At 40.3% G+C, this 27,591-nt stretch overlaps 1 protein-coding gene across 1 annotated transcript; it reads right to left on the bottom strand.

The window, feature by feature from the left end:
- Positions 1 to 1,400: 1,400 nt before the first annotated feature.
- On the bottom strand, positions 1,401 to 27,159 carry tecpr2 (tectonin beta-propeller repeat containing 2). The gene is made up of 27 exons (XM_015012864.2): positions 26,725 to 27,159; positions 23,719 to 23,846; positions 22,835 to 22,975; positions 21,485 to 21,613; positions 21,273 to 21,404; positions 21,043 to 21,200; positions 19,942 to 20,095; positions 19,522 to 19,674; positions 17,143 to 17,275; positions 16,824 to 17,053; positions 15,606 to 15,822; positions 14,176 to 14,440; positions 13,906 to 14,101; positions 12,918 to 13,148; positions 12,456 to 12,523; positions 12,266 to 12,381; positions 12,022 to 12,195; positions 10,734 to 10,914; positions 9,464 to 9,605; positions 9,147 to 9,372; positions 8,981 to 9,070; positions 8,800 to 8,897; positions 7,701 to 7,836; positions 4,823 to 4,971; positions 4,065 to 4,206; positions 3,798 to 3,947; positions 1,401 to 2,910 (listed from the first exon to the last, which is right to left on the bottom strand). The coding sequence occupies exons 2-27, from the start codon at positions 23,797 to 23,799 to the stop codon at positions 2,759 to 2,761; spliced, it is 4,044 nt and encodes a 1,347-aa protein (XP_014868350.1). The 5' UTR covers positions 23,800 to 23,846; positions 26,725 to 27,159; the 3' UTR covers positions 1,401 to 2,758.
- Between the last annotated feature and the right edge of the window lie 432 nt (positions 27,160 to 27,591).

Here is a 27,591-nt window from a genome sequence, read left to right as displayed (position 1 = left end):
AGAAAAAAAAGTCACGTCTTTTGGTAAAGTTTTTGTGGTAGGATGAGGTCGTTTTTCAAAATAAAAGTATTATGCAAAATGCAATGAAAATACATTTTTTGCATCACATGACTCAAGCAGCTAAAAGCCGGATGCTACTATGGGCAAAAACGATGAATTACACAACAGGAAGTAGTAAGAGGGTGATGTTTTTTTGTTTTTGTGTTTTTCGGACAATGCTCAGCTGGCTCCAGCAGAGCTCTGACAGCATCACACAGTTCACATAAAGTTGTGCGTCAGTATGACGTATTGAATCCATAGCACAAACCTCTAATAGCTGACAGATGATGAGCGCCGGTGCCATGGCTGAATTATGAATATATCATGTAAATGTTTACATCTGTGCTGTCATGATTTTTAATGACCTATTGTGTGAACAAATTTATTGTGTGACTTTAATTTCAGAATAGGAACACTGTAATTGTGAAGTTGTATTTTTCGACAAACAGAATATCAACAAAGTTTTGTGCACATTGTAATGGAAACGCAGCTAATGAGAGAGGGAAAATTATTATCATTTTAAACGCGTCCTGTCCAGCAGTCTGACGATGCCATGCTCTTGCCTACTAAGATGGCGTGTGTCACTTCCAGTTCAGACTTGTGGGAACAATGTATTATTATCTTATTATTATAAGGTGAGGCAAAACAGATTTACTTTCACAAGTGGAACATCACTGCTTCCGCCATGATGCTCCATTTGATGTATAAATCATTTAAGTAGAAACTTCTTTAGGTTTATTTTAAATGTAATGGACACAGAGACAAAAAAAAGAAATGAGAAAAGAAAAGCAGAAAGATTGTTAAAAGGGTTCAAAAGAAAAGGAGATGGGAGTAGGAGAGAGAAAGAAGCATAGAAAGAACACCAGTCAGCACAGTTGAAGTCTGTCTCTAAACCTGTAGAAACAGAGAAAAAAAGCTGGAAATCCACCTGGCAGAGGGTGTATGATGTTGAAAGACCCGAAACACCCACTGACTCCAGGAACATCACAGCTGATGTGCTCAGATGCATCAGTGGAAGTATCCACACCAGGTTAGAGCTGACACTCTCTTTTCCAAGTTGCAAATTACTATTTACAATTTGGAAACATGTGGGGAAAAAAAGTGGAAAAGATAAAATGTTTTGCCTGTCTGTGCAATAAAACATCTTTTACAGCTTGTCAATTAAAGCCTCAACACTGTGGGATCTTCCAGAGCAACAACACAGAACAGAAACAATCAGTGGAGGACGACAAGAGAGCAATATTGACCTTCTAGTTGAGCTACTCAGGAGAGCTTTGTGTCTCTTTGTGCAGCGGACATCTCTCATTGCACGTTTCAGTGAAAAACGATAATTAACCATATGCAAGGGAGTGTAATACAGATTAAAGTGAGCAGAACTTTATTCTTTAGATTTAAACCCAGAGCAGACTGATGAGTGAAACAGGGATAATCAGGGAACATGGGGTTTTACCAGGGATTTACAAGTTTTCATTTCCACAGTCAACAAATATTTGTTTCAACAATTCCTCGAGTTCAGTTCCTTTGGGTCCCGAATCTTCAGTTATCAACTAAAACTGATTGCAGCTACTGGGATAAAACTGTCCACAGGACAGCAGTGACAGTGAATCCACTTTATGCTTGAATGTTTTGCTCTTCTCAGTGTTACCGGGTCATTCTCTTCTATTATTTAGTGTGAAAGCACAAAGTAAACGTTTTGAAGTAGTAAGGGTTGTGCGGTTGGTTAGAGTAGTTAGAGAATTAAACTCAGAGAAGAGGAAAAACAAACTTTTGGGAGATACTGATGTGCTCTCTTAAAATTCCTCAAATGCATAAAGATAACAGATAAAAAGAAATCAAAAATACTCACAAAATAAAATGAACTAATTCACAGCAGAAAAGTGATGACAGGGAATCATTAAGGACCCGTCAGAGTGAGAGGGGACAAACTGAATGACATTTTACTCAAATGCTCCTTAAATGTCCTGGGTTGGTCATCAGTTACAGAGGAAACCCCGTCAGGCTGTTATGTACAGTGTCCGAAGGGTCTGGACTCCAGTTCTGAACTCAAACAGTCTCAGTCTGTTGAACTGACAGAAAGTCCTCAACCCCTTCAGTAGTGATGCGACATATGAAGACCGACAGCCCTAAAGGTGAAAGTCTGTGACTGACAGGCTGGACGCCCAAATCCTCACAAACAGAAAGGCAACTCAGAACTTTGTTTTGATTTATGGGAAGCCATCAGACGAGGAATATGGCATATTCTGTGTTTAAAAAAAAAAAAAGAAAAGTTTTCCTTCCGTCAAGTGAATGGGTCATGAATGCAGCACCATGTGAATGCATCCAGCCAAGGAAAGGAGAGAAACAGTTTCAAATGGACTAAGCCAAACTCAGCTGTCTAACGTCTCCCTTTAGTCTAAAACGTTTACTTAAGATGAATCGTAAAGCTAATTTCAAACCAGCTTGAAGTGCTGAACTGGTCTGGAATAAATATTAGCAGAGTTAAATAAGGTTAAAGTGCTTCCTGTTACAAAAATAAGATAAATTCCCTTCATTTCATTTCACACCTGGTCTTCCCAGAGTGACCCATACAGCAGACACTGCAGGATGTGATGTCATCGGCCTGCTCAGATTTGGTCCAGCTGTGAAGTCACACGATGGGAAGAGCAACGTCGATGACATCACAACATTCTTCCAAGCCGATCCCGATCCAGATGACCAGCAGCAGAGATGGAGTCGCCGGTCAGATCAGCTCCCATTCATCCTCAACATCCTCTCCTCCGAGCACGGCGCCTGCAGGCGGGGCGGCGCTGGGCATGTGTGGGAGGAGCTTGGTCAGCCGTCGGCACAGTCCTCCAATGGGAGTCACCGCCCACAGCTCTTCCTCTGGAGTCACTGAGCAGAGAGGAGACATTGGCTGCTTCAGCGCTCGAATTTCTTTATCATCCAGCTGGAATCAATGTCGGCTTCTGATCAAAGATCGGCTGTTTTATGACTCACATTCCAACCCGACTGGAGGCGCCCCGGTCCAATCCAACATCACACCAGTTTAAAACACACCACATCATTTGTACAACTAATTTTTCATAATCAGCGCCTGTCTTTTGTTGGATTGTAAAACCCTGAGTTCATCGAATCTGTGCTTTTTGCTTGTAATCCAAGCTTTTCCAACACCTTACCAGAGATGAACTTGTTCTTTTTAAACCTGTTTTAGCTCCTCTAAAAAATACAGGGGCTAATATTACAATTTTCTGAGACAGCCTACTCTCAAACCAAATATAATATATACATAATCTTACCTTATAACATATAACCTGTCTGAATAATAATAGGTAAAATATGCCTGTTTTAGAAGGGTGTTCCTGTGCTTGGTGTTATTTCTACTTGTCCATGTTTTAATGGGCCACTTTGATTTGTTAAAAGCGAGTTAGCGTTGTGTTCCTGTTTAAGGAAACCAAAGTTAATAAAAGACTGGAGTTGTCAGAAAACGCCACTCTACACTAAAAAAATAAGACAGAGTGGATGTAGAGTTTGTAGTAACACGTGAACAGCAGAGTATTTATTCAAAAGTTTCCCATCATCTGTTTATGCATCATCGGTTTTTAAAGACTGCAGCTCTAGTTGATAATTATCAGATTAAACACACAATTCACTTTTTCTTTTGTTTGGGCAAATGGTTAGAACACTCAAAGGAATGGGAGTGAAGATGGGCTGTGATGCAAACCTATCAAGGTGTGTCATGATGATGTAGATTCAACTGTAACTGGTGTGAACCGTCTTACCAGTAAACCAGTTAGTGTTTCCAGGAATCTTCTTCCAGTAATCTCCAGCAGGGTTCCGATCAGAAATGCCATAACGCCGAGCCAGTTCTCCGTTTACACACCGAACCCAAACAGTCTGACAGCTGACAACCATCTGACTGACAGCCAGCCCTGCACGCGCACGTGCACGCACACACACACACACACACACACAAACACCGTAAACCAGTGGAACACACAGAATGGACAGGTAATGCACATCGACGAAGCAATCAGAGAAAGAAGTACCTGGTACCAGCTCCCAGTCTGTCCCAACAGGCATCTCATCACTTAGTCCAGTTCTGACAAACACACTTCCCCTGTTGTCCAGAGCCCAGAGGAGACGATCGTTAGGACTCGTCTGGATGCTGACCAGCTGGACTCCTATTGGCTGTAAAGATGTGACAGGTCGTAGTTGCATTATAGATGTCTGTAGAATGACTCCATGGAGCTGCGTTTCCATTAACCATAAAATTGCCCAAACTGAAGTTAAGAAAATAAATTTGCTTAATGGAAACACAGCAGTTAAAAAAACATAAATAAATCAGGTTTTTGTGCTAGGATGAGACAGATTTTCAGCCATATCCAAATATAAGTAGATAAGTAGAAGATGTCTCTTCTGATTGGCTAAAAGATAATGAGCTCGGACTTATGAATATATCTCATGTAACTGGGTTCCATGATTTTTAGTGACTTATTGTGTGAATAAGCTTATTCACGCATGATTTTACTTTCCTATTTAAATAGAAACACAGCACTAGTGAAAGTTTGTTTTTTCAACATCAGCAAAATATAAACAAAGATCTGCACACATTTGGAACGGAAACGCAGCTGGTGTCCATCCCATCCCCTACAGTGCAAATACCTGTAGGTATTTATCAACCAAAGAAAATTTTTAAAGAACACCTAAGACACAGACCACTGCTCCACTGGACCATCAACATTTTTCACAAGAAGCTGATTTGGGACCTCTGTCAGATGGACAAACAGCATATTGAAGCCGTTACCTGTGAAGGCGGTTCGATGTAGATCCAAGCCGGCATCATCATGCTCGCATTCAAAGGCTGAGTTCCAACTCTGAAGTAGACGAGTCCTCGACTGTCCACTGACCAAACATTCTGGCTGCCACAGCTCACACTGACCAGACGAACACTTCCTGAAGGAAAAACAGGAACACTTCCTTATGGACTAGGATTTTCAAACAGATGTATGCAAAACCTAAAGCTGCTGTAGGTGACTTTTATTTAAGTTTTAAAACTTTTTTTTTTTTACTTATATGTGAAAACTGTCACCATGTTGTTAAAGTATCACATTTAAAAAATGAGCTGTGAAAAGAATTAAGCTAATTAAGCAACTTTATGTTGCTGTAAATCATAAAGATCCCATGAAGACGTATTTTGGTTTGTGGTTGTAATGTGGGACCACTGGGTTGGGATCTCGATCCGGGGCCCTTCTGGATGTTAACTAACTGGTCTCTCCAAATTGTCCTTTGGTGTGTGCGTGTGTGTGTTTGTGAGCGGTTGCATGCCCTGCGATGGATTGGTGACCTGTCCAGGGTGTGCCCTGCCTCTCACCCAATGGCTGCTGGAAATAGGCTCCAGCCCCCCAGCAACATGTAAGGATAGGCGGAATAGATAACAATGTGGCCAAATGTAAAAAATAATAAAATAAAATCCATCTTTAGAAATACTTTTTTGCAAAGCACTATTTATGACATACTTTACTAATTGAAAATAACCATATTTTTTTTAAAAATCCAACAATACAATTTATTGTATTTATTTACAGCGTTTTAGCATGGCTGATATGTATATTACTGCCTGCAGCTCCTCTGGGCAGCTCAGGGTCAACAAACAGCCTGTGGCTCAGGTGACAGAGTGACTGTTGTGTAATCTGAACATTAGAAGTTGGTCAGCAGGTCTTTCATGAGCTAAAGTGTCATATTGGAACTTGCTGTATCTGCTGCCAGAAGTGAATGATAGCCTAAAAGTGCTACATGTGTGGAAAACAGCAAGCAGTGTATAAATATGATGAAACTGTAATCATAAGATGTAGATCCTGGGTGTCCAGTTCCAGTCCTCCAGGCAGGGCTGATGTCCTGCCAGCTTTAGATGCGTCTCTGCTCATTCAGATGGTCCAACAACCTGCTCAGCATGTCAAAGTTCTGCAGACGTTCTGCTAATGAACCATCATTCTGAACCAGGAGGAAAAAAAATGCAGACGCCCCCTTTTCTCAGATGTGATAGTCCAGTAGACTCAATTAGGGACCAAAATTGCAACATTTATTACATTTTCAGCTGATGTGGTTCTCTTTCACACTGCACTGCGTCAAACTAACCAAAACCTTTGAAAAACCTGTTCACCTCCTCGCCTGTACACCAAAATCCACTGAAGGAAACAACATGAAAATCTCTGAACGCAATTTCCTTCTTCATGAAATAAAAACAAAAATGGAGTAGAGAAAATTTTAGCAGTTGAAGGATTTCTCTTTAGTCTTTGGCAGAAGACCACAACCCATTTCTCCTGCTAGTCCCAAACTAGTGCATTTGTTTTGGTTATATTTACCCAGAATGCCCTATGCATTAGTCCACTTCCTGCTTTTTGGAGCAGTCGCCCGTCGGCGAGGTTTGTAGACAGACCAGAGTTCATTTTTTGGTCTTTTACCAAAGTTCAATAAGAAATCCTACAACCAATAAAATCTGATATCACTCCATTTTTATTTATGTTTCGTGAAGAATGAAGTGATTTTCTGTGATTTCTGTATCGTTTCTGTCAGTGGTTCTTGGTGCAGCGCCCCCACAGGCGAGGAGGTGAACAGGTCCTTCAAAGGTTTTGGTTAATTTGACACAGGGGGGAGTGAAAGAGAACCAAAGCAGCTGAAAATGTAACAAATGTTGCAACTTTGGTCACAAATGGAACCGATTCTAGTAGACTATGAAGTTTGTGTCTCAGGCTGGGTGTCCACAACATACAGCAGGTGAAGACAGGTCAGGCAATCATGTGATCTTTGATAATGAGAAGAGCAGAGGCACTATAAACAGATCTGACCTTTCCGCCATGCTACACTATCTCTATCACACACGCACACATTCCCGCTGAGCTCTGACACAAACCTGTTACACAACCTCAGACTGTCAATGTGACGAACACACACAGCTGAGTCTGGATGTTCCAGCTTCAATGTGTTTCTGCACCATCTGAAACAATGCGTGATGTGATCGGTGGTGCAGCGGCTGTCTCCCAAATCCTTCCATGATCAGAGATTTATTTTCGTTATCCGACATGTGCCAAAGACATTGAGCCTCAAATTACACCAAACATCCTCTGCACAGAGTGGTTGTACAAAATAAAACACGGCGCATAAAGACAGAGTGAACAGTGTCATCTATCCGGGGTTTAGAGGAGCGGTGGGAATATTCTGGAGAAGTGAGAAGTGTTTGTCTGAATTGGCTAAAATGTTAGGCAGAACAGAAGAAATCCTTTTTGAAGCTATAATCTATATTTGTTACTTCATGTCTCAGTTTGTGCTATCTAAGAACTGATATGGAGTGGAAGATTAAAGTTGGCCCTCAGCTGTTATGCCTCTGAGCCACCAGGAGGGGGCAGTCGCACAGCTGGGACCACAGGAAGTGCAGGTCTCCATTGAAATCAATGACACCGCTGTGTCTTGCAAAATCTTCAGATTTTTCAAACTTTATTTCATTAGAACATTATGTTTTATTAGGATTTCATATAATAGTCCAATACAAAGCACTGCATCATTCTGTAAGGGGGGAGGACTTAAAAATGACTGTGATCAAGTTATAATCTGACCTAGAAATTAATAAACCAACAAGAGCAGCTCAGCATAAGTTTTTAAAAACACAGAGTTTCTGTGGAACGCACCAAGCTGGCTGAGGTCCAGGAGGGTCCAATGCAAACCGATGGGACAGGAAGGAGACAGGGTTCGAATGCTCACTTGGCCGTGAATGTCCAAACCCCACAAAGCATCACGACAGGCGGATAAGTGGGTCAGCTCCACCTGAGCTCACAGAGGAGAGGAAAAGAGTGTAGACCAGACACAGCTGTTAGCTGCATGACCTTTTGAAAAGGGTAACTTCAACTTTTTGAGATGTCTACTTTAAGAAGTTTGTCATTTTTGAAGAACCACTGTTTTATTTATTTAGCTTTTCAAATTTTAAGATATCATAACATCAACTTCCTAAAATAATGGTAAGTCATTTTTTGCCAAAAGTGATTTATTTACCTAAATTATCTTTTGGCAAGAACAAGGTGGTGATTTTTTTTCTTTTTTGCTATAAATACTTTTAATATAAAACAAAAATCATGCAAAAAAAAAAAGGAGTCAATACATTATATTTTATGGGATGGTGAGATTAGTTAAAAAGATGGTGCAACAATGCAGATAATTATATAAAGCAGATTGTAAAGTAACATAAATATTAGAAGTGATATTTTTTGCATATAGCATGAGAACAAAAAATGTGGGTTCATCTTTCAACGTCATATTTTCACCACATTTGTTAAAAAAAATCATAGGTAAATATTATATAATTTGAATAAATTAAAACGTCCGTCATTAATGAACATCACAGTTCCAAAACAAAACATTTTGTTTGCAAAATCATCTTCCTAAAAGTTTTTTACCAAAAAATTACTTTGACAAAAAAATTACTTAGACCTTTATTTTAGGAAGATGACAATATTTAGTTACCAACAAAATAATGGAAAATAAAATGTGTGATGCTGTTGAAGTCGCTGTAGAAAGACTCCAACATGATGACAAGAAAAACAGACCTAAACAAATATAACGGACACTTTCAGTATTTCATTCTGTTATGGGAATTTAAAACAATTATTCCATGGAAGTGTTTCAAACCTGATAAAATCTATATTCAGAAACATCTGTTCTTTATGAACGTCACTGAGAGCCATTTTGAAAGGTCCGAAGGTTTAGACGCAGAGACAAGCTGGGTGGTCTTACCTCTGGTGGGAGCTGGACGGAGGAAGGACGAAGCTCTCCATCCCGGTCCCACACACAGAACAGATCCTTCCTGCTCTGAGCCAACCACAGGAACGTTCCTATACACAGTCAACACAGACAGCTGACATCTGCACAGCTGAGTGCTAGAGGTCCAGATGTGTGTTCCGTCCAGGCGGCTTACCTTCTTTATGAGGCACAGATGAAGAAGTGATGAAGGTCCACCTGGTGGCTGACACAGTTCCTCTTGGGACCACGTTCTGCCAAAATGTTCCTGAAAGAACCCAAATGGAAGTGATAAGCAGGAGGAAACTGAAAGCTGCTGAGCTGCTGTGCAGAACCTCACTGACCCACGAGGTTTCCACGCGCCAGGTGCAGCTGGTTCCGTCCTGACGCCACCCACACTCCAGTGGCGTTAGCACTGACCAGGCTGGGCTGACACTGGGAGTACTGCGACAGGAAGGCCACCACCCGCTCCACCGGACCCCTGGTTACTGTGGCAACGCTCTGCGTAGCTTGCAGCAGGGTCTGGAAAAAACTGCCTTGATCGAAGACCACGTAGTCTGAAATACTGATCTGGTGGAGAAGAGAAGCGGAGTGGTGAAAGAGCAGAACCCAGAACCCAACAGAAGCCAAAATGGATCTGCTCCCCTCTAAACATGAGTACCTGCCACCAGTGGTCATCATTGCCCTGGGGTTTGGACGGGCAGACGCCGGTTCGGAACCAGAGGCTGCCGCTGGCATCAAGCGCCCAGGCGGTTCCGCCTCCTCCTAGAGCTATGCAGATGAGCTCCAGGCCCTGAGCCTCACTGCAGCAGAAACAGACAAATAAGAACTAATGACATGTTCACTTTTACCTGTGTGTCTAGTTGCTCGGTTACCGGGCAAACAAAAAAACATGTAGCTGATCTACATGCATATAGAGAATCCAAGCAAAAGAACAAATTATCCTCAGCCAGCAACACAGTCAGCTCCGACTGGTCAGGGTTTCCAAACTCCAGTAAACAAAGAGTTACGTTTAAGACATCCATATTTAAGATCATTTGTACTAATAATAACTAAATGGCAACCCTGGTTTTTGCTTAGTGATGCACAATATATCAGAATTAATATCTGGAGGCGAAGCAGGTTGGTCATGTGATCTTTGTTTAGTCATGTGACAGTGATCGTGATGCAGCGAACGTTTCAGGGTGTTTCACTGCAGCAGAGAAGCAGTGCAGGTGGTGTGGTCGCTTTTTCACTGAGTTTACAGGGCCGGTATTATGTATTTTCCAGATACTAATTGTAAAATGAAATTTTACTTTCTAATTTAATGCCTTGAAATTGGGCCTCTGTCTCTTTAAAATCTGCTCTTTCTGAAACTCCGCCTTCAGAATGTCATCACAACATGGCTCCTCTATTAACCTTTAACAACATTTTTACCAGCGCTGCACTGAGAAGTAGCTCCTAGAATGAACCCAGCAGATGTGCAGTTCTACCAGGTGTTTGCTAATTGCTGCTGGCTAGTCTGAAGGAGTTGAATGTGGAAGTGCTGCTCTGTGAGGCGGAAGCTCAGAAGCCTGGAAACTGCAGCTCTTAGGTGGACCTGCGTCCTCAGAGGTGCAGCTAGGTCCAATCAGGCTTTTTCGGTTGCCAAGTGAGATTAAAAGATTTCTCCAAACATGCATGAAAGAATCAAAGCAAGACTACAGGTATGTTTTTGATGAGGGAATAACCTTATAATATGATGTGAAACTCAAAAAAGGTTGACTTTACATGATACTGTCCCTTTAAATGATCAATATCTGTCAATTCTTTCATCTCTTTAGTCTTTCCTTTCCATTTCAAATCAAACGGCCACTATACTGATGTTTCATTTGGGACTTGACCTAAATACAACTAGCTGAGTTGTGCTGTACTGTGGTTGTGTTGAAGGTGTGTTAAAGTCGGCTCGGTACCTGACAGTGTCGTACTTCCAGCCGTCTCCTTCGCTGCAGTAGCTGCTCAGTCCTTCTCTGTAGAACAAAGCCTTGTGTTCACTTAGAGCCCAGACCACGCCCCCTCTCACACACACCTGGCTGAACACACACGGAGACTCCACCTTGACTGAGCGGGCGCAGGGACGCTCCACGCTCAGACCTGAAACACACACAGCCTTAAATGTAGCAGCAGTAACCCATAGCAACGCTGCACCTGTGAGATCAGCTCCGCCTTCTTTCTGTCCTGAATCAAAGCCAACAGTCACTGCAGATGTTTCTATCCACATGTTAAAGTTTGGATTACTTCTAAGTTTTGGAAATGGAATGTATGAAGATTGTGTGGAAAGTAGTTTTTTTCAGATTAAAAGCATCTGATAAACATATTTTGGTCACACGCCATACTAACAGGTGTGTCAGAGGAAATGGTCCTGATTAAATGTAGAAGTTGATGGATGACTGAACCATAAACATGACTCAGCATAAATGAGGAGTTTTCTGTCTGCCTCTGGAATCCCCTTTATATCCAAAACAAAATGTTCCAATTATGATAAATAATCACGTTGCTGATATAACGGCAACTTTAGTCATTTTGTTTCAGTCTCACGGTTTGTTTTTTGGAAAATCTCCATAAATATAAATCACTTAAACATAACTAACAAACTAATGAAGTCTGGTTTCGTAACCATTTGTCCTTCAAGTTACTTTTATTCACCAGTTCAAACTCAAAGCAAACTTTTTCTTCTAAGTACATTATGTATTGTGTACAATTAACAACTCTATCTTTTTCACATTTTGGAAGACTTTTTTCTATTTTTTATTGTCTCACTGAGATGCAATATTTCATTTACAAGGGAGGTCTGTTTAGATAAAACAAAGGTATTTTAAAAAATTCATTAAAATATAAGCCAATAATATATGAGCTACAAACAAGAGCATGTTTCATAAGAAGGATTTTCTTTTTGTCTTAAACAAAGATAGATTCAGATCAGGTGATGGTGAGGAGGCCCCCCCACCTCAAAGACTAGGAGCTCATCACCAAAATAAAAACTGAAACATGAAAAAAGATTTTACTCACCGACTATTCAGAAGAGAATAAATCATTTTAAATATGCCATTTTTTAAAAATTAAAATATAAATAAAAACATATTATTTTCATATGATTCCTACAGAAACAAACTTCTTAGTTGAAAGAAAATACAAAGAAAAAAAAAGCTAAACCTGAAGGTATGATTGGTGTTTTAGTGACAGTAAAGCTTGGGAAGTCACCTGTCTGCAGGTAGAGGTCTCCGTTGGTCCTGATGATCCAAGCAGAGTCGTCACTCAGCGCCACAAAGGCTGCTTGCTCTGCAGCTTTATACCAGTGACGTTTTCCTTTAACCGACACTTTGGCACAAGCAAATGCCGTCATGGTTTTCTGCTCCACCTTCCACAGCAGGTTGCCTGAGGGGTTAACAGCAGTTAGCATCTGGGATGAGTCACAGCGCTGATCCAAAATAAGACATCAGCCCACCTGAAGGGGACAGCGCCACCTGGTGGACGTTGTCTTCGAAGCGCTGCCATCTGAGTCCAGTTTCAGGAAGCGTGCTGCAGAACAGCCCTCCTTTGAAATCCAAACACCACACATGCCTGGAAACGCAGGTTGTCAGAGTGAGCCATGTGAGCGCCAGCAGCAGGTCAGCAGGGAGGCTGACCGGACTCACCTGTCAGTCACCTGCAGGCTCAGGATCCCACATCCTGGTCCAGAGTAGCCCATCCAGCTTTCTGCCAACTGCAAAGGAGAAACATTATATATTTATATTGAATTACATTCATTGACTTGCAGTGGGTACAGTCAGCACCATGGGGTTTAGTATCTCACATAGTGTTGTGACAGATTATTACCCAGTTTACAGATTTCTTCTGATTTTGCTTTACTGTCAACCTTCAAGATTGAACCTGCAATAGCTGTGATTAACATGATTCTTTGGAGTAGTTTCAAAGCTTGATTACTGCAAGTCTCTTTCTTATTGTTAGTTCAAAATTCAATCATTTGAAAACTGCTTTTTTTTGTATCGTCTTAGGTTATCTTTGTCTGATATTACAATCTGATCACTTCTTTGATCACTTAAGTGTGACAAAAAACAGCTAAACCACTAAATGAGTGAATACTTTTCATTTCTCACCAAGTAAGGCCTGGTCTTGTCCTGCTCTGCGTCTCTCTCTGCTGTCCTCTCCGTCTCTGCAGATGGAGCGCTGTGGCTGTTTCCTCCTCCAGCAGCAGCAGCAGGAGGAGCAGAGTGGCAGTAGATGTCTCCCTCCTCATCACTGGACATGCTGGGCTTCCTGTCCTGACTGCTCTCATCACAGGGAAACACCTGGTCTGCCAGCTGAGGAGAGAGGAGTGGGTGGTCCTCCTGCTCACACAGAGAGAGAACCGTCTGAACAATCTGCATGCTGCTCATTAACAAGTGACTTATTGTCGCAATAAGCAAGAATTCAATTAATCACATGATAAATTAATACAAGCTCAATCATTTCTATTTGCATGATTTATTATTTTTCTCTTTATTCTCTTTGTACCAAACTAGATGATAAAAGTCTTCAGTCTGGTGCTTTGGTCTCAATTAACTCTTTTTTGAAGGACAATGTTGTTTACAGAGACTTCATAATTCATTTTATTTGTTGTTTTCTTTATTTATTTTGTATATTTAAAATATCTTCCAGTTCCAGTGTTATATGTTCATTAGACTTTAAGGTTCATTGCTCTTTGAGGATGTGTTCTTGCAATTATTATGCTAGTCTCGTTATATTACTTGAAAATGGTCTAAAAACAAAACAACAAAAACAACAACATTATCGTTTATCGCAATAACTTCTGGGACAATTTATTGTCCAGGAAAATGTGACAGTGACAGGTCTAGTTACCAATACCACATGACCAACTTCCTCCCTCTGCTAAAACACAAACAGCAACAGGATGTAAATAAACGTCGGTTTTTATTAGCATCCCTGTTTTACTTACTGGATCGATACAGATATGTCAAAAAAGGGCTAACGTTGGCCGATACTGATGCATGCTGATATATTGTTCAACAGTAGTAAACATGAGCGTTCGTATGAGATGATATTTACATAACTGGCAGAAATGCTAAAAAACCAGTGAAAACCTACCGTCTCATCTCTGGATGCTGGTTCCAGCCCTCCATCATCCTCAGCCTTCATGTAAGAGAAGGTGGATTCCAGCAGCTGGTCAACATCTGGGGTGGGGGGTATGCAGTCTGCTTCTGAACCGTCATTCTGAGCCTTTTCTGGGTTCTGATCACTCTTCAGTCCCAACAGGAGCAGCGACCCTGCACTGGGAACGGAACTGAAAAGAAGAACGAGACTGTCGGATCGGCAGTAATGGGATCTACTAAAGGCTGCCAATCACCAGATACAAACCCAGACTGGTTGAGGGAAGACTCCACTTCCTCCCTGACTTCCAAACAGTTATCTGAACCTGTGTGTTGTGTCTCCTGAGGCTTCTGGTCATGGTTCTGCTGTAGAGTGTCCTGGCTCTCAGCATCAAGGCCAAGGAGGAAGGCGTGGTCACTGGATGGAGTTCCACTTTCTCCGTCACTACAGTTGCTGTCCTGGACTATAAACACTGAATCTGAGCAGCTGCTCTCTACAAGACGGTTTCCAGAGCAACGGTCTAAGGAAAGGTCTAAAGACAGATGGAGACAGATCACAATGAGTCATACCTACCTGTCAGGACATACTCTTAGCTCACTCAGTTAAACAAGCAATAACATGGCAAGCTTGAACATTAGTAAGAATGGTAATCTGCAGAAGAACAACAGTAAGAGTGGTGAACAGTAGTACTAGTAGGAACCTGCTGTAGGTGACGACATCTTAGGCTTCTGTTAGCATTATGCAGTCTGCTTTCAGGATAAACTTGCTTAAAAATAGCATGTTTTAAATACAATTAGCATGCTATTTCTAAGAAGCATGCTAAATGTTAGCATATTTTTTCAAAATAGAATGCTGACATGCTAAATAGAATGTTAGCATTTTATTTAGCAGTGCTAACAATCTATGCTAAATAGAATGAATACTACTAGTCAACATGTTAAAGCTATATAGCATCAACATGCTAAACAGAATGCTACAATTATTAATGTAATATCACCTATATTAAGTGACAGTAAACCTCCAGTATGTAGCTTTTATAAGGATATGTTTTTTTTTTCATATTTGACAGTGTAATATGTGAAAACATCGATCTGCTCCACTTCCTCCCTGAGCTGCTAATGCCATCTGAAGAAAGGCACAGCGCCCAACCAAAAATAACCAATTAGAGCCAAGAGGAGGAGCTTTGCGCTGCCAATCAACCATGTGTGTGCACTGCTAAATGTGCTAATGGTGGAGAAACAACTTATTGTTACATGAAACCATTCATCCACTGTTATCTAGACTTAGCATACACAACAGGATCTGCTATCCAGAAGGAGCTGCAGCGTAGCAGAGAGCAATGGAGGGAGGGGTAAGCAGCGCTACAGGAGATTGTTGGTGGCTGCTCTAAGACCCTCCCCCTACTCTGATTCGTTGTTTCTAGTTAGCACTGGGAGAAGCTCCATTTTTTCACATATTATCTGTCTCATACTATACTGCCAGGACACAGTGACAGTTTTAACAAATATGTTACAAAATATTTTTTATAAAAGTTACATACTTGAGTCACAACTGTAATGCAACTGAATCACTTACATTTCTCAGTAATGTTAAACTTGCCTATTAATATCCAAATATGGAAAAACACATGGTGTCTATAGTGTAGCTAACCGTCACTGACCATAGGGCAGCATTGACATCTGTCCTAATTCACTTGCCTTGATGTCTTTTCTTCTTCTTCTTCACTCTGATGGGTTTGACCACCAGCTCCTGCTGCATCCTCTCCTGGTCAATAGGGGCACTGTAGCGCCTGGAGCTCAGTTCAAGCGGAGTGCTTACCGGAGTGGCTGGGCTCAGGCTGTCCCACGTGGTGACAGAGCTGCTGCGGAAGCGAGAGCTGCTGAACAAAGTGGATGGCTGGCTGGACTCCATCACCTGAGAAGACAGACAAAATGGCCCTCATATACAAAAAGTATATTCTTGTACCTGCTGCCTACATTTTATTGGGCTTTTATGTGACACATGAACACACAGTAGTAGTGGACATTTGTGAAGAAGGAAAAGGATAGTTTCAGCTGCCCTGAGTCAGAAACTAGTGACTAGATCCAAAAGAGTTATTATTCAGCTTCCAATTGAAGGCTTAATGTGATTCATTTTCACACTATTCTCTCATTACTTTCATGATAAGCTTTTATCATGAAATGTCTGGACCTTCAGACAGACTTTGGAGAGATATATAATATAAAAATAAATTTTATTTGATGGGACCAAGGGAGGAAAGCTCATCTCATTATTGGGGGGGCAATAAACAGGCAAATTCCTTAAGAGCAGTTTTTGGAGGGGTCAACAATGTTACAGTGAAATGTAACATAAAATCTGGTTTAAAAAGTTTTTAATGTGTTTAAGCTGCAAGACCAAAAATGACTAGTAAGTGGCAATGCACATCAAACATAGCACTACATAACACAATGCACAATGTGATAATACTGTCTTTTTCAGTAAACAAACTGCTGAGACCCATAGAAGTCAAACTAAGATTCAAATGTTTAGATATGAGTTTGGTTCAATGTCACTGATCTTTACAACAACTTAAGACTCTAAATGAAAACAAGTTTTAATGAGTAACTCCACTTGGTAAAATTCCTCATAAGTACTGATTTATTGAAGTGACTCTCAATGCAAGCAATGTGTTATTTAAATTATTATTTGCTAAAACTGTTTTGGTTTTTCCATGTTCTGAGAACCTATAAGTAGGTAGAAATAATGAATATCGGGGAAGTATAGCTTAAACTTAATGTTCAAAGTGTTTTTATGGAAAATATTCCATATATTCAGATTGTTTTTCTTTTTTTGTGGTTTTAAAAGCTCTATGTTGAAGATGGTAAGACATAAGGGCATACCTTTCTGTTTTTCTATCTGCTCTATGATAACGTTACCTTTAGCGGGCTGTCCTGCTCCACCGCCTCTTCAACTTCTTCCACTCCTTCCTCTTCCTCCTCTTCATCTGTTCCTTCCTCAGAGAGCTTCTCGCTCCCTCCTGCCTCCTCTTTGCCCCCATCTTCTGTGATGATGGCCATTGTTCTGATTGGCTGGACTATTTCCACTGACCCAGTTGGCTGGAGAATTGTGGGTGTGGTCAGTGGTGAAGGCAGGTAACCTGGCAGCACTGGTAATAAAGGGAAACAGAGAAGTTGTAGTTGTTGGTTTGTGCTGCCACCAGTAGAGGCTATCTGTGGCAGAGTAAGCAGTGCTCACGGTTTGAGGAGATTCCCTCTGGATTGCTGGACAGACGGACAATCTCTCTGTCTCCTTTCAGGACGAAGATTTCATTTTCACAAGATGAAACAGACACAATATCTCCGCTGCTTTCCAGACAACCGATTATAACCTTAAAGAGCCAAACAAAACCACAACTTGTGTTTAAATACAATGTTTTCTGTTTCAAAGATGAATTGTCTCTTCAATTCTTTAAGATACAATAATAGTCACAATAAAATACTTTGATTTAATTCCAGTTTGAGGCACTTTTTCTAGTAGATCTCAGTGCTGCTATGACATGCTGATGAACAAAGAGGAAATGATTCTGCAACTGGGTGATCCTCTGCTGAACTGGTTGAAATCTTATCTGGCAGACCAGAACTAGTTTGTTTTATATGACAGATATGAATAAATGCAAACAGGGTCCCATATGGGGTTCCTCCAAGCTTCTATCTGGGCCCATTTTAATTTAGTAACTATGCTCTCCGTAGCTGCGAGGGTGTCTTACCATACTTATGATGATGACATACAGCTTTATGTATCTGTGTCATCACATGATCCTATTCAATTAGGATCATGTGATGACACATGATCACTGTGGGAGTTTGTCCATTACATAAATGAGGTAATAGGCCAGAATCTTCTCCAGCTCATCCTGACTCATACGTTGACTTCAAGACTTTTCTATCTGAGCCTACTGGCTGTCAGAATTAAAGGATTTCTGTCAAAGGAAGAAACAGAAAAACTGGAGCATGCTTTCTTCCTCAGGACATCAGTATGCTGCATTGTGTCTTTGGGGTGTTTGTACAAATACATAAAGAAGTTAACAGCTCATCAAGAATACAGTTCCCTGAGTTTTGACCAATAACAAAAAATGGAAAATAACCCAAAAAACCTCAACCTGACATGATAATGAGATGATGAGAATTCTGGGAGAAAGCCAGAGGTTTGCAGCTCACATTTTAAACAGGGAACTCAAATGTCACACTGAGGTAAGGAGGGAAGCCTTCAGGTTCCAAAACTGCAAATGCAGCAGTAATTCCCGACAAATCTGTCTGGGGGTTTGTTAAAAGTATGAAGGTAAAACATCACCATGGTAACTAGAAAAGAAAGCTTTTGGACAGTCAATTATATCGAGCTACTTTCTTCTCTGTAGTATTTCCAATCCTTCATTGATCTATCTTCAACTTTTCCATTGCCAGCAACTGTGAAACTACAAATTTCCTTCAGAAATTGTAACACTTCTTCTACTCATCCATGTTTCTGTTAGTGGTGTCCTGATACTGGCATTGGGCCGATACCAGCGTCAAGTACTCATCCTTGTAAAAGCAACTCGATCCTCTGAACAGATACCACTGTTGTATTTGATTTTCCCCCTAAGAGTGGCTGTAACTCAATGGGTAGATTTATTTAACTTTTATTTTGTTTTATTTATTTAAATGTCTACAACAAGAAAGAAGAGTCAGCCTGTTCTGAATAAAGTAAATGTGTTTTAAAACTTATTGTGTGAAACATAACTACCAACTTATTAACTACTTTTCATCAGCAAATATTTAAAGTAAAGTACTAGATCTGGAATAAACTGATATCCAGACACCCTGATTTCCATTTCACTGATTTAAGCAATATGGTTACTAAAGTCAACATTTTTGTTTGTTTGTGATCTTATGGGACCAGCAGAAAAGGTTTCATTTGATTATTTTTCAATGGTGACAAAATGAACAATCATCTTTTTAACAATGAATGCAAAGAAATACTTTAACAAACGCAGATCTGGCATCATTACTAGGGACGCACTGATCCAGTTTTGTCACTTCCGATATCGATACCGATATCTGAGCATTAGTACTGAGTGATACCAATCCGATACAGAAAATCAGCTGAATTAATTTAAAATGTTTCTGTTTTTAAACACAGACATAAAGGCACTGAATTACTTGTCTGACCAAGCCTCACAAGCTTGGTCAGACAAGGAAAAGCAGCTTTATATTGTTCAGGCAGTGAAATTAGGAGTAGAACTGAAACTGACAAAAAACAATAGTTTCACTACTTTGGTAAAATATGTAAAAATAAACTGAAACAAACCTTCTTTCAAATGGTTCAGAAAGAGCAATTAGGAATTCAAAATATAATATAAAATAAATAAGAGCACAAAGCAAAGAATTAGACTGACTAGATCTGCCTTTATGGATCAGGCACATTGTCACTGATAAACGATCTAGAATGTTTGTCAATATTGAGACTGATACCGATGTTATGGATCGATGCATCTCTACTATCTACTGGGTTCTTACATAGTCGTTGTACTCTGAGCTCTGATCGCAGTCAATTGAATTACATAGAAACTAAAGAATATGCAGTAGATGAACACACTACCTCGTTGAGACAGTCAAACACGTAGATGCTGTATTCATTCCAGCTGAGAATCCAGCCCTCTCTGAAGAAACAGCTGAGCAGTCCAAGCTGCCGGTCTGCTGGACGGTACGCTCCAACTGGACCGGGGCGTGGAAACAGCTCAAACTGAGGGATCTGGGACGGAGCGGTGGACAGGAAGGGAGACAGGAACAGGAATTCTGTAGACTACTTGTCACATTTACAACCACAAACCGCAGTGCATTTCAGACTGTTTGTGACAGACCAATATAAATTGGTCATAATGATGGTTTTAGACATTTTTACAAACAAAAATATGTGGTGTGAATTAATATCCAGCCTCTATGAGTCAATTCTCTGTTGAACCAACTTTCCCTGCAAGTGTATCAAATGTATTTCCTTAGAGGAAGGTTCTGTGTATACCTGTTTGTCAAAAAAGGACTTGAGTAGTCGAGTCTCCTCCACCTCTCCTCTAACGTTAGACCTCCACAGCCTGAGTCCGGGTCGGGCAGCGTACACCTGCAGGTCGCTCTGCTTACAAAGAGCCGGCAGAAAGCAAGCGCCAAACCTGCCGGTTCTGAGACAGCAGAAAAACACACCATCACCGCCGCTACCTGAACTGGTTGTTTAATGGATGATAGGTAGGGGTGCACCGATAAATTGACCAGCCAAAAAAAAAAAAAGAAAGAAAGAAATGTCTCCGGATTTCCTTAATTTTGGGAGATCGGTAATCGGTTGAAACTGATGTTATCTACCTCTGTAAAGAGCTGAAAACCTGCCACTGTCCTCTTTTGCCCTGCAGTGAGACAGACTGACCGACAGAAACACCCACCAGGTCGTGCGGCTAACAATAGTCACCCCACTGTTGCAAACTTAGCAACTTGTCAGACAAAAGAAAAAATCAGTATCAGCCAAAATCGAAATTGGCATCAAACATACACCTGGAGTATTGCTTTGATTCTTTCATGAATGTTCCAGGAATCCTTCAATCTCCCATGGCAACCATTCATCCTTTCTCTCATAAAGTTCCACCTCTTTACCCAAAGCTCCTCCTTGGAGCTTCAGCCTGCAGCTGAGACTCCGCCCCACAGATCAGCCCTCCCCACTCAGCTCCTCCAGACTAGCAGTAGGAGCTATTAGCAAACACCTGGTGGATATGCACCTCTGCTGAGTTCATCATTAGGATCTAGTTGGTTGGTTGTAAATGGCATAATGGTGGAGAATTGTTGTGATGTCACGCTGATGGTAGAGTGTCAGAAAGAAGAGGAGCTTCTTAAAGAGATAAAGGATCAATTTCAAGGTGTTAAGTTGTAAAGTTAATTTATTTTAAGTTATGTTTGATATGTATAGCATTGTTTTTATAACAACTGAAAGTAACAGTTACTTTATTATGCTATAAAGAGGCATTATGTAGCTGTAAAATACATAATACTGCCCCTTTAAAGATCTGTAATTGACCAGAAAACAGCAATCAGTGCACCTCTAGAGGGAGCTCTATGTAAAGAACGAGTGAGAGTGGCGTACCTCTTTCGGGGTTTGGTGCCCAGCTGCAACACTTCCTGCTTCTGCGTACAGTAAAGCACGGACCTCTGCTGCGTCGAGACCAGCAGCACCTGGTGTCTGTATTCCATCTGAACCACACCTGACGGCTCCTCTAGCAGCAGCACTGGCTTACACACCCCCTGCACACACTCACAGTTAGACAGCGTGTCTCACAGGAGGGGCAAACAGTCCCACGTCACCCTGCATTCTACCTGGTCCAGGTCCAGAGCAGAGAACACAACCCGACCTTTATCGTCTCCGGAGAACAGCTTCATTCCGTTGGCGCTCCAGGTCAACGAGGTGACGGAGCCTTTATGGAGGCTGACAACATCGAAACGCCTGAGCTGCGACCAGAACAGATCAGTGAGCTGCGGTCGCATGACGACAGGCAGGCTGCAGAGAGGACAGATGTGCACGAGCCAACCTGTTTGTTGCGCCCAGGGAGCGGGGACACCAGCTGGAAGACCACAACCCGACCAGAAGCTGTTCCAGCAGCCACCAGGTCATCAAAACAGCTGAGCAGTTTCACTGCGGTGATCGCGTCACATTTTCCCTGTCGGACGCAGACACACCATGAGAACTGCAGCGCCTCGCAAGAATACTCAGACCGGCTGACCCGTTTCAGGTTTTATTGAGTTATACAACAACCGACTTCAACAGATTTTATTTGGGATTCGATGAGATAGATCAACACAAAGAAGAGCTAGCTCTTTAAGAGAGAGGAAAGTAATGCTTGGCATCAATATCCTTTTACAAATAAAAATCTGAAAAGTGTGGTGAGCCCCATTTATTCTGCTGTGCCTGAATAAAATCTATTATGACCAGCTGCCTTCAGTAAACAGAGTCCAGCTGTGTGTGAAGTGATCTCAGTAAACCTGCAGCAGCCAGGGCCCGATTTATACGGATGTGGCCCCTGGGCTGGAGTCTGATTTGGTGCCCTAGTCACAAAGGAGAAATTATTTTATTAAAGCAAACTATAGTAAATTATTAGGTAGTTTAATTTATCCGTGGCAGGCTTAATACATCCCCAAACAATAATATGTTGTTCCCTAAGAAATCAATTATAACTTAATAACTTTCCAAAACAGGAATATTGTTTATATTCATAAAAGTCCCGAGACATTAATAAAACTCACCTAATTTGGGTTTATAAAATGTATATAAAGAACAATGTTTACAAAACATGGATTCATGAAAGAAAAGAACAAAACAGAAAAGAAAAATCTACGGGGCCCCCTCAAAAATCTGCTATGCCATGTATTAGAATGGCCCAATCAAAGTCCAGAACTGAAATCTGTGGCAAGACTTCAGATTTCAGTTATTATGTCTGCTATTATGCAGGGCAATTATGTCTGCAAAATAGCCCGTTCTGTCTGCTACTTTGCAGACAGAAATGTAAATCTCTAGATTTAAAAAGCAGGTGGAGAAATTCCCCAGAATATTTGAAGTTTAAAACAGGAAAACTAAAAGTATTTTCTCCGGGCACTAAATACGATTACATGATACAGTTAAAATAAAAGTGTATTTTTAAAATACACTTTTATTTAAGAAAAAAAAAATGAAAACATATTTTTGAGCTATATAAAATCCCAATGAAATAAAATGAGGTTAGTGGTTGCAACGTTACAAAATGTGGAAATTTTCAGTGGCTGTGAAAATTCCTGCAGAGGAATGTGGGGGAGATTTGATCATAAAAGCTTCCAAATACGGTTTGTGACTTTTTGAAAATGAATGACTGTGGACTGATGGAAGACAACATAGAGGGCGCTCTCACCTCCATGCTGTACTTGTTCATATGTGCAATGCGACGACAGTAAAGGTACAGCATGCCGATGCTGCTGCCCACCGCCAGGAAGTCTGAGCTGCTGTCCAGAGCTGTCAGGTAGACCAGCACAGACCTGAAGCCCCGCTGCACCTACACACACACACACACACACGCACACACACACACGCACACAGGAGCATTCATTAAAAAAACAACAAAAAAACACACCAATTACACCCAACCAGTCACCTTTGTAACTGATGAAATTGAATTTGTTGATTTCCAGAATAATGACAGAGTGATGTTTTCAGGAACTTTTTAAACTTTTATCAGTTTACATACTAAGGAAAAATTATTTTACCTTTGAATAAAATAATAAAACAGTACCTTTGAATTTGGACTTCAAAACTTTGCACTTCACAAAGTATTAAAGCTGAGCACCGTCGTATCATCACGCAACTTTTAAATGTATTTTAAAGAGGATGCCGTCTGAAACCTGCTAAAAACTGTATTTTACCCTTTGCTCTTGTCTCTGTAATGTTTTTACTGTTTCATGATTTCAAAAGTGTTGCTAATGTTTGCTGTTTACTGTAAAATGTGCTGCTGGATCTCATGTATTCTTCTCCCCCTCCCAGGTTGTTATTGCAAATAAAAAATTGTTCTTATCTCACCTGGTGAAATAAAGTTTTTTTTGTTGTTGTTCTTTTTTTTTTTTTAATCAATCAAATTTGGGAAAGTCCAGATTATAAAGTAATTTTGAATTTGAATTTAAACCTGAGTTGAGTTGTGAAGAAATTTTAAGGCTTCATGTAAAAAACTGTAGAGGAATTGAGCAGATGTTCAGCCATGACACTGATGCCCTGCTTTAGCATCTGTGAGTTTTGGGTCGGTACCTTGGCAGGGATGGCATTCAGCAGGTAGTACAGCGGACAGAACTCCCTCAGGATGGAAGCTGAGGCTGGCTGCGTTGTCATGGTTCTCCCTGGGGATGACTCAGCAGCTCCTGGTAATCATTTCAGACCTAAACACAAAAACCTGAATGTTATTGATGCAGTATACAGTACTTACACACCAAAACATAAAGTGTGCTTAAGAAGTTTTTTTCTTCAGTAAAATTTATTACTGGCCAAATCAGAGGGAGCAGAGGGGCTCTGAGGAACATGGGACCACGTTAGCAGTTGAGATTTTACAAAGCGTAAAATAAAAACCAATAACCAAACTCTGACATGTCTCATTCATCCAGGAAGTCCTCATAGTGTTTCACAGATGGATTCAATTCATTTTCCCTTAAAGGGGCAGTATTATGTAAAATCAACTTTTTTTAGCTTTACATCATGTTATATATTATTCCCTCATAAAAAGCAAACCTAGAATGTCACCTTGAATCTTTTATGCATGTTTGAGAAATCCTCAAGTCTTACATGGCAACCATTCAGCTGTGCAAAATGGGTGTTGTTAAAGGGTTAGTGGAGGAACCATGTTGTGGTGACTTCCTGAAGGCAGGGTGTCAGAAAGAGCAGGAGTTTCTTAAAGAGACAGAGGCCTAATTTCAAGGCGTTAAATTACAAAGTCAACTTTCTTTTTAATTACGTTTGATATACATTTCTTTAACTGAAGGTAGCATTGTTACTTGATTGTGTTATAATATGGCACTATGTGCCTCGAAAACAAATAATACTGCTGCTTAAGAAAACTCAACACAATGCCCTATAATCATAAAATAAAATAAACAGACATGTAAATCACAGCCTTTATTTAACAATTAATCCACCTTTGGCAGCAATTACAGACTCAAGTCTTGTTGAATGTGATGCCCAGCCATCTTTGGACAGTTCCATGCAGGCCTCTCTGCAGAATCTGTCAGCTCTCTCAGTTTGGGAAACGTTGGTGGCCAAACTGTCTCCTGATCTCTCCACAGATGTTCAGTCTCTGCCTGGACCTCTCCAGGACAGCCACAGGGTGTCCTGAAGGGTCGTTCAGAGTGACTCTGAGGCAGGTCAGATCTGTTTGTTGGGTGTGTTCCATGCAGTGACACTAAATTATTTTACGCCTTGATTCAAATTTTAAGATAAAAATCTAAAGGTCCTGGAACTAACCAATGAAACTAAAAAGATATTTTGAGTTAAGTCTGTAAACCAGGTTCTGTATGCACCAACCCTCTGTGTCCTTCGGGGGTTTTGCCACAGGAAGTGTGGCTGGTCCAGTACTTAATGTGTTTGTCTGCATCATCTCGCTCTCTACACCTCTTAACTCCCAGCACACCAAAGCAGATCCAGCTCTCCTCGAGGTTTCTGTCCATTAAGGGCAGCCATCGCTCTCTATTGCCCTCTCTCCATCTCCGCCACCTCATGCCTACTGCGTCCAGCTCACTGCGTCAATTCTTATTGATGACAACTTGACATTAACCAGGAAATCATTACTGTTTAAACTTTACCTTTAATAACATAAATATACCTAATTTTTAAAGTGCAATCAGTAATACTTTTATAACAAATTTATAACAGTAATGATTTCTTGGTAAATGTCAAGTTGTCATAACAGAGACATTTTGAATAATGTCAACTTTGTATTAAAAGTGTCATAATTTACCGAATGACGCTTTATGACAACAGTCATAAATATTCATGAAGACTTATTCATGTTCATGACAGGTGTTATGTCATGTTTATGACAGTGTCATGACAGTCTTATTCAACCCCTTTCAAATAAAGTGTTACCATACTTTTTTTTCTTGGATTGTATCCATACTGTTAAAGAATTGAGCAAAAATAAAATTAGAACCACATTGTTGTGTCATCATTTTGTCTCCTATGACAAACCGAAACTTTTTCTTTTTGAATATGTATAAATGTACTGGTCAATGTCATGTCTGAAGATGAAATGTTTTTTGTTCCAGAGAGAAAACTAAAAATTCTGCAGTACTAAAATAAAAGTACTAAATAAAAATATTAAAAATCAAGGAATCAGGTTTAAAGTGCAGCTATTTTCCTGAAGTCTGTTTTGGAAGACAGTTAAATTAATTTCATATGAATGGACAGTGGAAATTCATGTGAAATTAGGATCTCTGTTCTCAGCACTAGATTTCATTACTGTAATGGTGTTATTCGCACTTTGGAGTTGAAATTTCCAGATTCATGTATGAAAAATCAATGAGAAGAATCCCTGTATTTATAATTGCTTGGAAAGTGGAGGGTTCCTCACCAAAAGAAAATTCAACATGGCTGCCCCATTAAAGGTAGCGATAACAACATTTGCACTCTGATAGTTTGTATTTTAATAGCTCATTAAATCAGTCACTCTTCAGCCTCGGTTGGCTGAAATGGTATGAGCCCAGGAATAAACAGCTATCAGCTTGTTGCGATAAATAAATCCCAAAACTTTCCAGACTTTCAGCTGAACCAAAGGTATCCGGTCGTCAAGGTATATCGAGACCCGAGTTCCGTTTTCCAAGGTAAACGGAATGCAGCATAACACAGGGGGCGTTAACGACCAGCCTGGTGAAAATAAAACCCAGAAATGTGCATGCTTAATTAAATATGGACAACAATCACTCCGGCACACCCCGAACCAAACAATCCTATCTGTCTAATATACAGCATACTGTATATTAGACGTATTCCAGACCAGATATTGAAGTGTTTACATGTGTGATGGGGTGAACTGTTGGACTGTCCTTGCGGCGCCCTGGTAGGGTAATATGAGCTCTAAGCGCTGTAGGACAATATGACTATTCACAATGAATAAAAAAAGAAAGTGACGCAATAACAAATATAAAAAATACCAAACATGGTGCTGTTTAAAAAGCTGCTAGCGACGGCTAGCTAGCATCATCTGAAGCAGCAACTCCAGTAAACAGAGCAGAATAATGACAGCAGGAGGAGAAAGAGCATGATACCTACTGGGACCTCAGCCTGGCGAAGGATGGACCCAGATGTTGATCCTTGTAATCCTGCTTCGACTTTATTTCAAAGTGCGGACAGGTGCCATCGCCCAGCATTTACAGGAGCTATCTGAACGAGACCGTCAAACTACGCCTCCTACAGGCCACACGCGAAAACATCCGCGTCTCTGCTCTGTTTTATTTTTGTAGATTCCATCTTTCAAATTGTCAAACAGCTTATCTAAGAAATGGGTCTGCTCTTTCTTATATATTTTTATTTATTTATTTATATATTTCCATCATTGTCATAGAATTTAGAAAATGAATGACGTCGTTCGGAATGGCTAATCGGAAAACCAGGAAACTGGATTCATCCTTCCATTTAAACTCTTTCCCCACAGTTCCACACTGAACCTGTCTATCGCACCTTCTTCGTTCTTCAACTAATATAAATTAAGAACAAAATGAATAGATAAATGAATATAAAAACTTTCTTGTGAAAGTTATTGATACTGTGTTTTAATCTTAATTCGACTTAGCAACTTTTTTCTCTATGTTACTTAAGTAATAATAATAATAATAATAATAATAATAATAAAAATATTAATTGTATTTACTTATTTTCAAGTGTAAACGTCTCAGGGTTCTGTTAAGCTCAGACACTTCAGGAGCAATTTTTGAATTTTCACTTGCCAATATGGATTTGTTTTTGCCTTGATTTACGTAATAATAATAATAATAATAATAATAATAATAATAATAATAATAATAATAATAACAACAATAATAATCGTTGTTATTACGATTTTTATTTTTTATTATAATAATCGTCACAATCATAATGATATGACATATCATTATAGCGTGAATAATTCTTTTTTCATGC

Source organism: Poecilia mexicana, unplaced genomic scaffold (assembly GCF_051168715.1).
Source record: "Poecilia mexicana isolate PSO_F unplaced genomic scaffold, ASM5116871v1 scaffold_22, whole genome shotgun sequence".
Lineage (NCBI taxonomy): Eukaryota > Metazoa > Chordata > Actinopteri > Cyprinodontiformes > Poeciliidae > Poecilia > Poecilia mexicana.
Note: the sequence above shows the minus strand (reverse complement) of the source record. Positions and strands in the feature narration are given on the sequence as shown.